The sequence below is a fragment of the Seriola lalandi genome, unplaced genomic scaffold (assembly GCF_002814215.2).
Source record: "Seriola lalandi dorsalis isolate HSWRI2012SDOR001 ecotype SW California unplaced genomic scaffold, Sedor1 jcf7180002054536, whole genome shotgun sequence".
NCBI lineage: Eukaryota > Metazoa > Chordata > Actinopteri > Carangiformes > Carangidae > Seriola > Seriola lalandi.
This window is the reverse complement of record NW_019525089.1, coordinates 119,082-133,975: the sequence shown is the minus strand read 5'-3', so window position 1 is coordinate 133,975 and position 14,894 is coordinate 119,082. Positions and strand designations below refer to the sequence as shown.

At 39.9% G+C, this 14,894-nt stretch overlaps 1 protein-coding gene across 1 annotated transcript; it reads left to right on the top strand.

The window, feature by feature from the left end:
* Positions 1 to 1,274: 1,274 nt before the first annotated feature.
* LOC111661112 (uncharacterized) lies at positions 1,275 to 4,361 on the top strand. The gene is made up of 2 exons (XM_023414576.2): positions 1,275 to 1,431; positions 2,009 to 4,361. Exons 1-2 carry the CDS (start codon positions 1,399 to 1,401, stop codon positions 3,272 to 3,274), a joined length of 1,299 nt encoding a protein of 432 aa, XP_023270344.1. The 5' UTR covers positions 1,275 to 1,398; the 3' UTR covers positions 3,275 to 4,361.
* The last annotated feature ends 10,533 nt before the right edge of the window (positions 4,362 to 14,894 follow it).

Below are 14,894 nucleotides of genomic sequence, written 5' to 3'. Positions count from 1 at the left end.
TACAGTTACAAAATAATACAACATCGCATAACACATAATGACACAAGCTCTGGATGTTACTGTATTATGTTGTCGTGGGGGGAAGAGCTGCCAAGCTCATCTGAATTCCTATGAGAACGAAAACAAACAAGCAAAAAATATATATAACCACTGCAATGCTCACCATAGAAGCTATGTGTTAAAAAACACACAAGAAGAGTGACAGCTTCATTTCCGCTGTGGGTCATAAAGTTCAAATTGGGATGAGGGTGTGAATCTTCGGTAAAACACTTACATTTGACAGTTTGTGGTAAATCATATTATGGATATGAGATTTATTTTTAAAAGAAAGAAAACATAGTGTGGATGGATTAATATTTACCCAATAACATAGTATAGTTAAATCACAACAGCGCCACATAAATACACAAAGATAAATACTTTCTACAAATGTTCAGCTGTTTAGACTATTTGTTGTTTATTTTTACTCACTACTATCTTTTTTTGGATTTCCACTAATCGATACCTATATTGATTAATGGAAGACCTTGAAGACTCTTTCAGTGCTGTGGCAGAATTTTTTTTTTTTTTTTTTTTTGCAATCATAACAGAAACCAAAGGAAATAAGGGGAAATGTATCCGTATGTATTCTGGTAAAATAAACAAGGTACAGTAACACGTTCTCTTCTCTGTGGGTAAAAAAACATTCAGAAACTATACAATGTCTGATCAGGGACAGATGATTTCTAACACTTCCTGAAAACCAACACATTAGTCATATGGGATGTGTATACTGTAAATATATGGTTACGTGCCTGGGTGTGTGTTCACGTGTTTGGAACAGAAAAGCCCTGCTCTACTTTTTAATGCAGGATGAAAAAGATCAGGGCTAAACAAACAACCAGTCTTCACTCTGCCACTTCACATCTGGGTGCCTCTGATCCTGAAATATTTCACAGAGCTGCAATGATTTATCACTCACTGTGCAGAGTAGGAATGAACATGTACAGAATTAGAATAAACATAAAAAAATACTATATTCCCAAATGGAGAGCCTATGTAAATAAGCCGATTTCCTTTCACATGCTACTAAAACTGAAATATTTCGCCTAGCTAGCTAAAAATACACAGGTTTCTTTTTCTTCTTCTTCTTTTTTTTTTTTTTAGTTGTTGTTGTTTTACTCCCCGCCCATCTGAGCTCACTCTGACTGTGAAACTTGACTCGGAGGAGGGAGGGTCATCCGGGAACATGGCGAGTGGAAACTCCTCCCCAAAAACTGCGAGGTCTCAGAGGCTTTTATAAAGACCGGGCTACAGAGCTCAGACTTAACTTGACTTCAGTCTAGACACAAGTTACAAACAGTCAATTCTGGATTGGAGCTGAATCTTCCTCTTCTTTTTTGGCCAAAGAGGTACAGCATGTCCGAAATGCTCGACGACATCTTCACGAAGGTGAGTCGAAGTTTATGAATGTTTTTGTTGATGTTGTTGTTGTTGTGTTTTGGAAAGAAAAAAAAAAGCCGTCGTGAAGTTGGGGCGGGTTCGTTTCCTAAAATGTTTGTTTCTTGGTTACGCCTGCTCGTTTTATACCTCTGGAAATTACAGATTTAACAGAGAAACTCGGTTAAACTCGGTAACACTCGGCAAAACTCCGTTAAGCCACAGCTGAAGGATTTCTGTAGTTTAATGGGAGAAGGCAGGGACACCGTGGTGGGTTGTTTATCTTCCAGTGTCAGAATATTCAGGAATGAAAAAACAGTCAAACCACTGCAGTTACCTGCATCTAAATTGTATTTTATGACTGCATGTAGCCAAAATGTCAGATAATGGTTCTACAAAATCTAGTACAGTTGTTTTTTTTTTATTTCCTTTTTAATTACTTTGTTTTGACAGTTTTTCCTATGCAAACATTCTCTGGAAATGTCATGATGTGATCTAAGTAGTTGATTTGAAAATCATGAATATTCAATAAATATTGTATGAAATAAGGAGTTTGGATGTCTAAAACTATTTCAATCATTTCTAACAGAACTTTATGAAGCTGAACCTGGATGATGGCTTACTCCCGGCACAGACGCAACCCAAAGTACCAGGGCAGAGTCGGCTGAACCGGTCAGCCTCCTACTTCTCTCCCCCCTCCCCTCCTGAATCCTCGAGCCACAGCTTGAGCTCTGAGCATGTTAATAATGACGACAATGGCAGCCCTTTCTGGTCATCCAATATCTGGAGCCAGGGCCCTGTTTCCAAACCGAAACAGCTCCCCTTCAGACCTGACCGCTCCATGAGCCTGACCGAGTCCAGTAGCAGCCTGCTTTCCTCCTTTGGACAGCTGAAGAACCATGAGGCTTTCCCCTCTGTCCCTGCTACTACTACTGTGGCTCCCCCGCCGGGCTTCCCTCCCTCCTCTCCCTTCCCAGCCCAGATCCCTCCAATGCTGTCCTCTAACCGTTACAAGACTGAGCTGTGCCGTGGCTTCCAGGAGACCGGCAGCTGCAAGTATGGCAGTAAGTGCCAGTTTGCCCACGGCGAGGCAGAGCTGAGAGGACTGTACCGCCACCCAAAGTACAAGACGGAGCCCTGCAGAACTTTCTACAACTTTGGCTACTGCCCCTACGGCTCACGCTGCCACTTCATCCATGAGGAGAAAATCAGCGGAGGTCCGTTAGCGTCTGCCAATTTCCCTAATCAGCGGCAGCCAACTCCCACAGCTCCCAGTGCTCAGAACCCACGCCACCAGCTCCGCCAGAGTGTCAGCTTTGCTGGGTTCCTGGGCTCTTCACGCAGCTCATCTCCTCCATCATTCCCTTCATCCTTTAATGATCTGAACGTGGGGTTTAGCCGTGCTCCCTCAGTTTCTCCACCTCCTGCTGATCTCCTCTCCCCAGTGTTTGTCGACTCTCTGCAGCGGGAGGCAGCAGCATTCCAGTTTGGCAACCATCAGACCCGTGCCAGCGCTGGAGACATCCACAACATTCCTCTCATCCTGGAGCCAAAGGCCTCGCGCTGTGTGTGTGGCCATGGAAATAACTTTAACAGCAACAACAGTAAAGTCTTCACCAGCATGGAGGAGGAAGACAGGCACCACCATCAGGACAGCAGCAAGCTGTTTCCTGGCACTGGAGGCCACGGAGCGTTCATGAAGCCTGCTGGACTCCAGCGTTTCTCCTCTGAGGACTCCCTGGAGGACAGCTACAGCAGCTCCAGCGGAGGCTCCAGTGGATCCGAGTCTCCAACGTTCGATGGATCAGCCACCAAGAGGCTCACTGTGTTTGAACGTCTGTCCCTGTCTGACTAAGGGAAACGAACAGAAGAGAACTGACACTTAACTGTGTCTGTCTATCTGGACTTAACTTCACAACCAGAACTTATCAGCTCTAGATGACACAATAACACTTAAAACTTAATTTATGTTTGTAAAAATGGAACTTTTCTTGGACAAACTACACATACTAAGATTAGTACCCAAATGTATCAGACTCTATTTTTATACTTCAAAAATTGTGTAGCATATTGGACCTTTGTATGTGGTCTTCCATAGGAGCTAACTCTTCTGCAGGTCTTGACAGCACCAGTAAATAGTCTGGTTCATAGTTAGTGTAAATTGTTAAGTGATAACCATTAATTCCAGTGCCTTAAAGATTCTCCCTGTCTCATAGGCTATTCACTCTCAGTGCCACGAACAGTATGTTTGATTCAGTAGCCTTAATCAGTGAGACCTGACGTGTGTCATTGATGCCATTTAATCTGTGATATGCACTTTACAGCTAATTCAAACGGGAGAGACTGTTGAATCTCCCAGTAGCATTCAACCAAAGCTTCATACTTCACTCTGCTCTGTGTGCGTCTGTGTGTGTGTGTGTGTATGTGTGTCTGTATATGCGCATGCGTGGATGAATGTGTGTAACCATGTCGTTTTTCTGAGACCTGGGGTGCAAGCGTAGATGAGTTTCAGAATGCTGGAAGATCAAAGTGTGCTAACAGAAGAAAACATTTGTCAGTGAGGTTAGATCTTGAATGTCTGTATCCTGACATACTTCAGATTTAATTTTTTTCTTTTTTTTTTTTTTTTTTTTTTGTAAAACATTCTGTTGCACCCCATCTTATATTGTCCCCTGTTTGTTTGACAACCTGGTTCAGGGACTTTAACACCACAGTATTCCTTATGGTTATTGGTCGCCTTGTGTTTAACTTAAACTAATATATTTATTATGATATTTATTTGTGTTTAACGAAAAGAAAAATGTATTTTGTACTTTATTTATGGAGAAATATTTCAAGCTCTGTGAAATACCAATGTGAGAAAAAGCCGTAAAAAAGAGAATCTTATATTTTTAACTTCCTGAAAAGGACAAAATAAATTTCTGAATAAAGAAAAGAATGTATGTTGCTCTTTTTTGACTCATTTGTTATTCCATGAGAACTGGATGTTTTCTTATCTTGTAGTCTGAGCAAAAACATACCACTTACATTAATTAAAGTTTACACATTTATTATATCTTGCATCTTCACATGTACAGTTTAGATTCTTACTCAGTCATTATACCTTTCAGACATTTGATGGAAATTTAAGGGTAAGAATAAAGGAATAGTTAGTATAGTTAGAGGTATGCTTTGCCTTGAATGTGGCATGTTATTATACTGACACAATATAATTGAGGCGTGGATACAGTCAACAATATTGGCCCAATGTTGTAAACACTATCTGGCTTTAAGAAAATGAAACAGTATTCTTTAATTAGTGGTAGATAAAGATTATTTTAACTGCAATTAACTGAATTGATTCAGGAATATTCAAAACATAAGTCGGCTTCACACTGATTTTCATTAGAACAGGAGTTGGGAACATTTGCACTTCACATGTAAGACTTCATATGTATTTATATAAGTATTCTATTTCATTACGAGCAACAGAAACAGAGGAGTAACCTGCTGTGTGTGGAGTTGCCTGTCCCTCTGTCTCTCCTACTGTGTTTTGTGGCATACAGTGTCTGTGTTGTGTATACAGTGCAATATTTAGATGAGCTCACATGAGCACACACACAACGTCAGACTGCTTCTCATTTCCAGGTAGAGGCTGCAATGTTTTGAGAGCTGTTATAAATGACACTCCAAGCTGGTGTAACACCCTGTGTGTCAAATGGGTCAAGCAGAAGGCACCAAAGCTCTACAATTGAGAAATCTAAAACATTATGGAAATTCCAGACAATTCTTCATTGGGCTAAATGTCAGCAAAAGACAGATACTAATTAATAAACACCTGAAAATCTGGCAGCAGGAGGAATGAAAATAATGCAAAATAATAATAATAATAATAATAATAATAATAATAATCCACAGGTGGGTCATGGCCGATAATAGCCTACCTGGGAGGACTTGGCTAGTCATTGACAGGCTTGAGTACAACAATGAGTAAAACAATGGGGAAGAATGGGGGAAAATCCCAAAGTCACAGGTAATGAATCAGCAAAGACTCACAGGTGCATTCAGTGCCAAAAGGGCTTCTTTAAAACACTATATTTCATTTTTAATTTTTTAGGACATTAAAAAATCTAATTTATCTGACATACAATATTTTGTGTTTAAACTCATTTAACCAGTGAACAGTTGAGCCGTGCACTTTTTTGGTAGAGAGCGTTATGGGGTTACACTTAATGCACTCTCTCTTCAGTGGAAATTTTCAGCCGCTGTCATTACCAACTTCCAGCGGATTTCATTGATCAGTTCTGAGCAAAGTTAGTCGACCGCGGCTCAGAGGCTGAAAGATAAAAATCTCTTTAAGAGATGGGATTGTGTAAGGCACATTTACAAGTTAAGCAGAAGTTCATGAAAATACGCTGTTGCAATTTCCTCTTCATATTCCCAGAGAGAGCTTGTGTTGAGCAATCAGCCACAACAGGCACCACCCCTTGTACTGTCAGAGCACTGGATTCTGTGTATCAAGGCTGCAATCTGGAAAAAGAAGAGAAAAAATAAACCACTTGTTACAATAATGGCCCACAGTAACTGAGAAACGCACACAAACAAAAGGATTATTTGAAAAATTTGGGTAATCATGTTGCATTACTGTGAAATAGTTTGAAACATTTTGTACGTGTTGCACTTACAACATTGTACAATGACTGATCTTTGTTGTGCATGATAACAATTATGCTGTTTACACTTTTGTGGAGTTTCCTGACTGGAATATTCTGCAGATGGTAATTTGCAGAGTAACTTTTCCCAGATCTGGATTGTGCAGTTTGTGGAGATAAATATGGCTCCGGAAGTCTCTGTTTGTGGAATGTCTTGATTCAGATTACCAAGGGACGAGTGGGGGATGATTTTTTAAGAACTTCAGAGCCTAAGAAATAGGGAGTAATGGGGAAGTTTTTTGATACAGTGCTACTCTGTGGCTGCTTCCTAGGAACTTGTAATACTCTCTCTTATTCTGTAACATTATAAGCATGCTGTGGAGATCTGGTTTTATACCTCAGCTCTTTGGTCCAGTTCAAATAAACTCTTGTATTTTCTGGTTCATTCTGGTTCGTTTAGGCTGGTTTCAGCACTGTCACTGGCCTCGATCCACTTCCACACAAACTGTGGTGTGGTTTGTTTGTGGTGAGAACACATGGTGGCCCGGCCACAGGATTGTGTGACTGTGGATATGTGACACTTGTACGAATTGAGAAGCTAAAATAAGCAAATTTTCACAATTTGTATGCTGTCCAATCCCCTGTATACCGCAATTATGCAAGATCATTTAGTAACCATGGTAACGAATAAGCATGTCAAGATGTGAGTTTGGGGATTTTCCTCAGTATTCAGGGTTTTAACAGAGGTGTCTTGTGCTGTAGTGTCCGACTTTTGGCAGGTCCTCAATAAAAAGTAAGTGAAACCTAACTAGCATCCACAATGTTTTATTTAACAATGATTTTTACTTTTATATTTTTTTTATCAATATTTATTACATTATAACTTTATAACACCCAGCCCGATACATATTTTCACATATGCAAAAGTGTGCTCAAACCATCTGCAGGTAAGTAATGTGACATATGACACACATAGTATACATTGCCATATATATTGTACATACCGGTTATTATGATATTCCAGAGTTATACATATTAAACAAAAACTACTAGTTAATCCGGTCCCCCAACCTAAATCCCCCCATTGGGTGGATGTAGGGGTTTTAGACCTATCCCATTTTGCCTTTCAAACTGGACTTCATCTGTGTCCTCTGTCTCTACCTGTCCTTCATTGCATGTGGCAGGTCGCATCGTAACCTGCTGTTACTTCATTCACTTCAAGTTGCCTCTGACCAACCCACAAGACGCAGTGGAAGATAACATTAATAAAACTGTACAATGAATGAGTAACATGTCAGTCCATTTGAATTCATGTCTTCAGTGTTCTGCTGGTTTGTGATAAGTCATCGCAAACACACACACACAAAAAATACAAGTACTTAAATGGAACAATGCATGTAGTGTTTTTCTCCAGTCCAAACCAAGGAACCAAACTACAATCTTAAGGGTGCTTTCAACCACGACAACTACATATTGTTTGTCTATGCTTCTACACCAGTGTACACTATGGTTACTACTGTGCATTGTGTCTTTAAACCTTGTTCCCCTTTGGACCAGGGGCAGGATGTGTTGCTATGGTGATGGACAATGACCACAAAGTGTAAACAGCCAAGACAAAAAGAAGGGATCAGTGTGTGTTTGCGTGTTCACAAATATTAACTTCCCAGCCTGTTCTATAAGAGCAGACTGGTTAAAGTTCACCAAACTGCAGTAGAAGCAAACCAGCACACCAACAACGTTGAGTTTATTACCCTCCGTCTAAACATTCGTCATCCTAGATTTGTGTGAAAATATGTGCTCACAGAATCCGCTACATAATGTGGAAGAGGCGTTTCTTGTACAGCACCGATAATAAGGAATCAAGCTCAAATTCATTTGAAAAAGAATTGAAAGAAGCCTTTGATCTCACTCACACCGAGTATGTCGAGACCACAGTTTAATTTTCTGGGCAGTACTTTAAGTATTCACTTAATTATTACTTTTCTTTTATTAATTTTTGTTTTATATGAGCTTATAACCCCCTCATCCAACCACTGCAACAGGTCATTCTATACACAAGACTATTATTATCACCACTTTCTGTGCAACTGTTAATGATCAACCATAAAGCTGCTGCTGTCACCTGATCTTAACCACTGTACACACACACACACACACACACACACACACACACACACACACACACACACACACACACACACACACACCTTAGAGATAAAGTTCAAACCTAGGTGGAAATCTATTAAAGCAATTACACATTATATTTGTAGTGTAAAGGTGGGAAGGAGACAGAGAGATATTCTTATCCAAAGAAACTTAAGCAATAGTTTCAGGAGGACAAAACAGGCATTCATACAAGTCCTAATTGCAAACAGACTGTGATTGAGAAGGGGATGGTAACAACTCCGGGAAAAGTGTAAGAAAAAAAAGAATAAGAAAAGGGCCTTCACCAGGAATATCTTTTAAGATAGATAGATAGATAGATACTTTATTTATCCCCTAGGGGAAATTCATGTATTGTAAGTGGTGAAGAGTGTGAATTTGGTTTTATCAGCAGGTAAAAGGAGGAGTTTCTGTCAATAATTTAAGTTTGCTGCTGGATAGATTGTCCAAAAAACACCACGCATAGTCATACATTTCTACCTGTAAAATGTGCTGATGTGTGTCTGCTTGTGTGTTTGCATGCTGCCTTGTGTATACGTAAGCGCAGTCAGACTTCAGCCTTGATTTTTCTTACTTCTCCTAACACACACACAACCCCCCCCTCTCTCTCCCTCCCTCTTTTTCTGTCATAACCTGCAGATTAAGCACTATGGTTGAGTAATCTTTCAACCCCAAACGTTCGTCAACCAGAATGACGAGGACTACATTATGTAAGCGTTCCTTTATTAACTAGGTCAGAGAAAAACACTACCTCTATTTCCTTGGAAAAGATAAAAATCGGAGGAGTTAATGCCCCTCCAAATACTTAGAAATAGTTAATTTAAACTTTGTTCCAATACTACCCAGCAAAACCTCCTCTTCATCCAGATTGCTGCGGTTTAAAGTGGCCTCCAGCAGAGTGATAAACTAACTCTACAGCACTATTGAAAGAGATGCAAGTGGTGATCAGAAACCAGCAGGAATATGGAACATCTGAAAGAATCTATAGAGACGAGCGATAAGGTGTGAAGGGCCACACATTTTATTCCTCGACTTCTTTAACAGAAGATCAGTCCACTTTAATGTTGCTTTACTGCCCTCTGCTGTTCAAGATGTCATGGCTTTCCCATGATACTTAGCGCGGTGCTTAATGAAGTTTTCTTGAGTCACCACTATGATTCATATTCACGTGCAGATAGAAGGGGGGTTCTAAGAAACAGGACCCAGTATTGATGTGAGTCATTGTGGTTAAAATTTAACTCTGAATAACTGAGGAAAGTAAAGATTTGGGAAGGTTACTTATTAAATGTATACATATATTTTTGTAATTAATTTGTAATTGATTTACTCCGATTCGAGAAAACATTGCAATTTCTTTGGGTTATTTTTTAAATTGAATAAAGAAATATCTTCCTTTGACTGACTGATACTGACTTTCATCGAAACTACTCATTGAGCTTGGCTAATCTTTTTTTTTTTTTTTATCTAAAGTTGCACTTGCACACTGTTTGAATATCAGACACTAACTGCAATTGAGAGTTACTGTGTAAATAAATGAAAAGAAGTACATTTACACAAAATAGACTGAAGCTATTAACAGAATGTATTTATCTCATGATGTTTTTGCAGTGCAGATTGAAAGATCAGTAACTAATACTCAGTATGACTCAAGCATGACAATCAGTTAACTGAGTGTAAGAGAAGACTAAGGTCCTAATCTGTTTTTGTGTATTTCAAGTGCACTGCTATAGATGGAAATGCAACTTTTATCTTTTAATGAATTAAAAATGTCAGGCCATAGGTGACAAAGCAGGATGTAGTAAAGCTCATGTGAGAACAATAGGCCATGACCTGTTGTGCATATAGATTCATTTGTTTTCCATCCAGGCACCAAAACAGGCATCCCCTTTTTCTGCTAACCTACATAGTTACCGACTTATTTAGCTAGAGGAGGAAGAGGAGAGAGCCAGAGAAACTAAGGAGAAACAGCAACGTCAGTAAGTCGGACTTAGAAGGGAGGGAAGGAGGAAATGTTTGAGTAGTGACATCACAGTGGCAGAGGGGAAGTGCTATCCTTTTATAGACATGTTCTCTCTCTCTGCCACATTCCTCAGCTACAGAGCTCAATCCACTCCTCCTCCTGCCCTCATTTCATCCAACTTCACTGCTGTGACGCAAACACAGGGAACGGGGGGAGGAGACAGAAGAGTAGGACGAGGGGGGAGGGCGGGGGTGTACTCTATGAGAGACAAGGCAGAAAAACTCCCTAAACTCCCCCGTCTCCCAGCCCTCCTGACCACTTCTCTTTTCCTTTCACTCCACTCTTTTTCTCTTAGCTTTTACTTTCATTGGCTGGTGTGATTGCGCACTGGAGGAAGACCAGGAAGATTCACAGGAACACCATTCACCATGTTTCAAATCTGACTTGAAAACCCCTGCTACTCCCAGAAAGGCCTCAGGGGACCTTTCAATACTAAAATATTATTTATATTTTAATTTAGGAAATATAGATATTCAAGAACACCCAACCTTTGCATTAAAGTCATACATAGAGAGTTTTGTTTGTCTTTGTCAGATTCTGAACGTTATTACTGATGTCGAGAAAACATTGTATGTAGAAGTGAGAATACTTGACCGCCAAGGTGAGAACCACACGATGTACCCATCTGCAAGAACAGTTCTTGCATATATTATAATTTAATTGCTGTCACTTTCCTATTTTACCAGAAGAAGAAGTGAATCTGGATGAGTTTGTAAAAAATGATCTGAAAAGCAGAAACAGCACCTGGTGGCCATGGCGCAAGTTTTATAACTTGGATGACACTCATTTTTAAAGTTATAAATTATACTGGACCTAATTTATTAAGATTTGAAAGGTGCATCAATAGACTATAGTCAATGATACAAGTGTTTCTTTAGATGCTAAAACAGGGCTTTGGCTGTCAGGTTTTGGAAGCTGAAAAGCCTCTCCACCAAACCATGTTATTATCATAAACAACCAACAATTCTGTGAAAATCCATATGACAACAAGCCAAACTGGATGTATTTTATTGACATTATAAAGAATGTGGGCGGCATGTTTCCTCATATTCTTGGACTTGGGCTTTAACTGATGTCTTCGTTTTATGAGCAGCAACTTTTTTTTTTAATCTTCTTTCCAGTCAAACACCAGCCCATCTTGTGCTTTACCTTTCATTTGACTCTCTGAGCACATTTTACTAACCTGAATCTTGATACGCAGTGAAACAGTGACACTTGCTTGTATGTTGTCCCCAGATGATTAAGATTCATTTATCTTGAGACATTCCTATGGGTGGTATCAGAGTGTAACCACTAACAACCTATGGTGTTGTTCAGGTTTGTAGGACTTTTTGGTTACAATAAATCAAACTAAGACATTAGTTTTGTGTCTCATTTTACTTTTATAAACTTCATCCCCGTTTGATGATTGGTTGCATCAGGGTGTAGGGCAGAAGCAGAAAGTCCCTTCAGACAGTTTCACATCTGTTTGTGTTATTAAAGCACATCTTTCACAACAGGCTGGCCCATACATGTTCATTGCACGCTTCCTGTTCATGCTCACACTCAGTACATGCTTCTCCTTTTAGACCTCACACTTCCTGTTTTTATGTCCTTTTCTTAATGCGGTATGAAAATAAATTAGCACTGCGTCACTGTGTTTATTAACAACAGATGTGTGACCTGCACTTGAGAATGATAACAGCTCTCTGTGATAACGTCCATATAGCTTAACATTTCAAACATCCGCAGAGGTGAAGTTTGGTTTTAAACTGTACAGCGCATAAATCACACCAGTTTATATCAATATACATGTGCTCAAGAGGCCTGTGTTTGAATTAGCATGATTAACTATGGTTAGTGTTGCGTACTTTTCACCTCGAAACAATAATTTCATGGGTAGGATTTACAGTGTAGACTAATCTTAATTGTATGCTAGAATTGATTGTAGAAGCCACAGGACAGCTGTGAATCAGTTATCCACTGATCGCAGGGTCGTCGGTTCGATCCCCCGCTCCTCCGGTCTGTGTGCCAAAGTGTCCTTATGCGAGACACCGAACCCCTCGCTTGCAAGCTGCTTTGAGTAAAAGTGTCTGCCAAATGAGAAAACGTAAACTGAGAAGTAGACTAGTGTCTTTTGTCCGTTTGAAACCAATTTTGGTCATAGTTACACTCAAGCCCATTAAGACATCACCATGTGTGAAGTCATCGCCTTCAACTCAAACCCACAGAAGATTATTTCCAACTGCGCAGTTTGCCTCAGCTCTACAGAGCTCTACAGTGTTTCCGTTTTATGGTGGGTTTGGTTCACTCTCACTCCTTCATCATCAGTGTTTTTCTCAGTAAGATAACTGTGATAAACCCACCACACACTTGCTGCCCATTACCACATATCAGAACGACAGATTGAGAAACTCGCTGGTAACCACGGTGGTGCACTTTGCAACTAGAGAGCCCTCCTGGATCAGACCCGAGTATCGGACTTACCTCCATCAGGTGGCTGCAAACACAACCTCCAAATGAATGCTAATGTCGCTCCAATACAGATACGGCAGATTTTAAGTTAAGCTGAACAGCTCAGCTTATCTCAAACACATGTGATGTCAATGTGATCAAGGAGCTCATCTCAAAGGAGGGCATATACACTATAATAGGCTTATTAGGTTAGAAGTGTTACACAACCTGTTACAGTGATATACACAACCATCATATATCATCAGAGAACACTAGAAATGTATTTACTGCCTATTGTTAGTCATCCTCATTCTCCCTCTCCATTTAAATATTCACAATAATCATCTCTTCTCTAAACAGTCATCTCTGCAACAGGCAATATTCTCACTTTCCGCTGTGTGACAATATTTTCTGTGTCGCACGTTTCAGGATACACAGATTCTTGTCCTGATCCTCACAACATCGACGCCTCGACGCTGAGGGAGTAGCAGTATTATAGCTGAGCTACTTCTTGTCAGTGGACGTGTTATTTTTGGTCCAGTGTTTTAGTTCTTAGCTAAAATCAGCAGTGGGCTTGTGGCTGCCGGGCCAATTCATGACACAGCACACACATCTTAGCCTGGAGGACAATAGGCCTCTCTGTGAGGAAGCACTCACACACATATGCACATATACACACTGCTATGTTTAAACAGGTGGGCAGAAAATGAAGTGGTTAGCGAGGTGTGCGTGTGTGTGTGTGTGTGTGTGTGTGTGTATATGTGTGTGTGTTTGGTTATTGAAAGGAAAGGAATGGATATGGCGTATGTGTGTTTAGCCTTGGCTGCCCTCCCAAGAATACATACCACAGTGACACTAGCAGTGCCGAGACCAGCAGAATTCCTTCTTATGAAAATAAGCATCATGGAAACGTAGAGGAGAGGAGAGGAGAGGAGAGGAGAGGAGAGGAGAGGAGAGGAGGGTAGGAAGACAGGAAAGGAGTAAAATTGGAGATAAATGCACATAATATACAGTATATGTGACAAAATAACCTAGCATAATATTTTAACAAAATCATATTAACTCAGTGTCTACTTATGAGTTTATTCGGTACATTCAGCCATATTGCATGGTTTTCTTCCGCAAGTGCTCAGGTTTGAGTCTTATTCTTTTGATTACACAATGTACATTCATTTTTAAACAGGAAGTTTCAGATGGTTGACCATCGACATTAAATCTTGAGTTTAACTTCACTCATTCTAACATGGCACATAGTTGCTGAAAGTAATGTTAATGTTGATAACAGCACTTGATAATATTACCTTAGCTTACTGTTGTATTAATAGTGAGCTGTTTTCATACTGTGTCCCAGCTGTTTTGTTGCTGCTTCTTGTCTAATTCTCAGTAGATTGTAGATGAATTCAGCCCATCTGTTTCTGCCAAGAGCCGCTAACGTCAGATAACATTACTGACAGAGACAGAACATCACTGAATTCTGCTTCTTATTAATGGTTGTTAACTTCCGAACAAATCAGGAGGGTACAGTGTGAGAATAAGACTTTGCATTGAAACAGTAATTAGTTAATTTACCCATTCATCTGTCTTTCACTTTATCATTTAATCTCCATGGAATGTATTTCATGGTAGTTCTCATTTGCCTCATTTTCAGCATAAAAAGTAGGTCATCATCAGATATTCCTCATCATAGTTTTCACTGACCAAATTAACACTATCATGTATCCTAAGTGTGGCATATCGGTCACATGTAACAAATGGTGATATAGAAACAATGATTTTATCTGAAGAAGGCCATGACATGTGCCTGAAAGCTGGGAAAAAGCTGGTTGGTACACCTCCTGTTGAAATTATTCAGTCATACACAATTTTGTGTTAGTTTACGGTAGCTATATTGTGTAGCTGCTCAAGATGTTGTGTATATGCAAATACTCAATGTATCTCTCACTGGGATTTCTCAAACAGTAACACGCTTATCATCTTAATAAAGCAGTGGCCAAGAAATCAAGAAATTACCATTACAAACAAGCTGGTACAGCAGACAACCACATGTGGTTTCGAACTCATACTTCTCACATGGGGAAGTTACAAACACTAAGGTACATTGCTGTGTGTATGCATACATAGAAACGACTGGGCTGAGCTTTTGGGAAGTGCCCTGCTGTGTGAGGTAGTTTAGAGACACTGACGGCTGTAAAAAAAAAAAAGAGGAAACATGGGATCTGATGACGCGG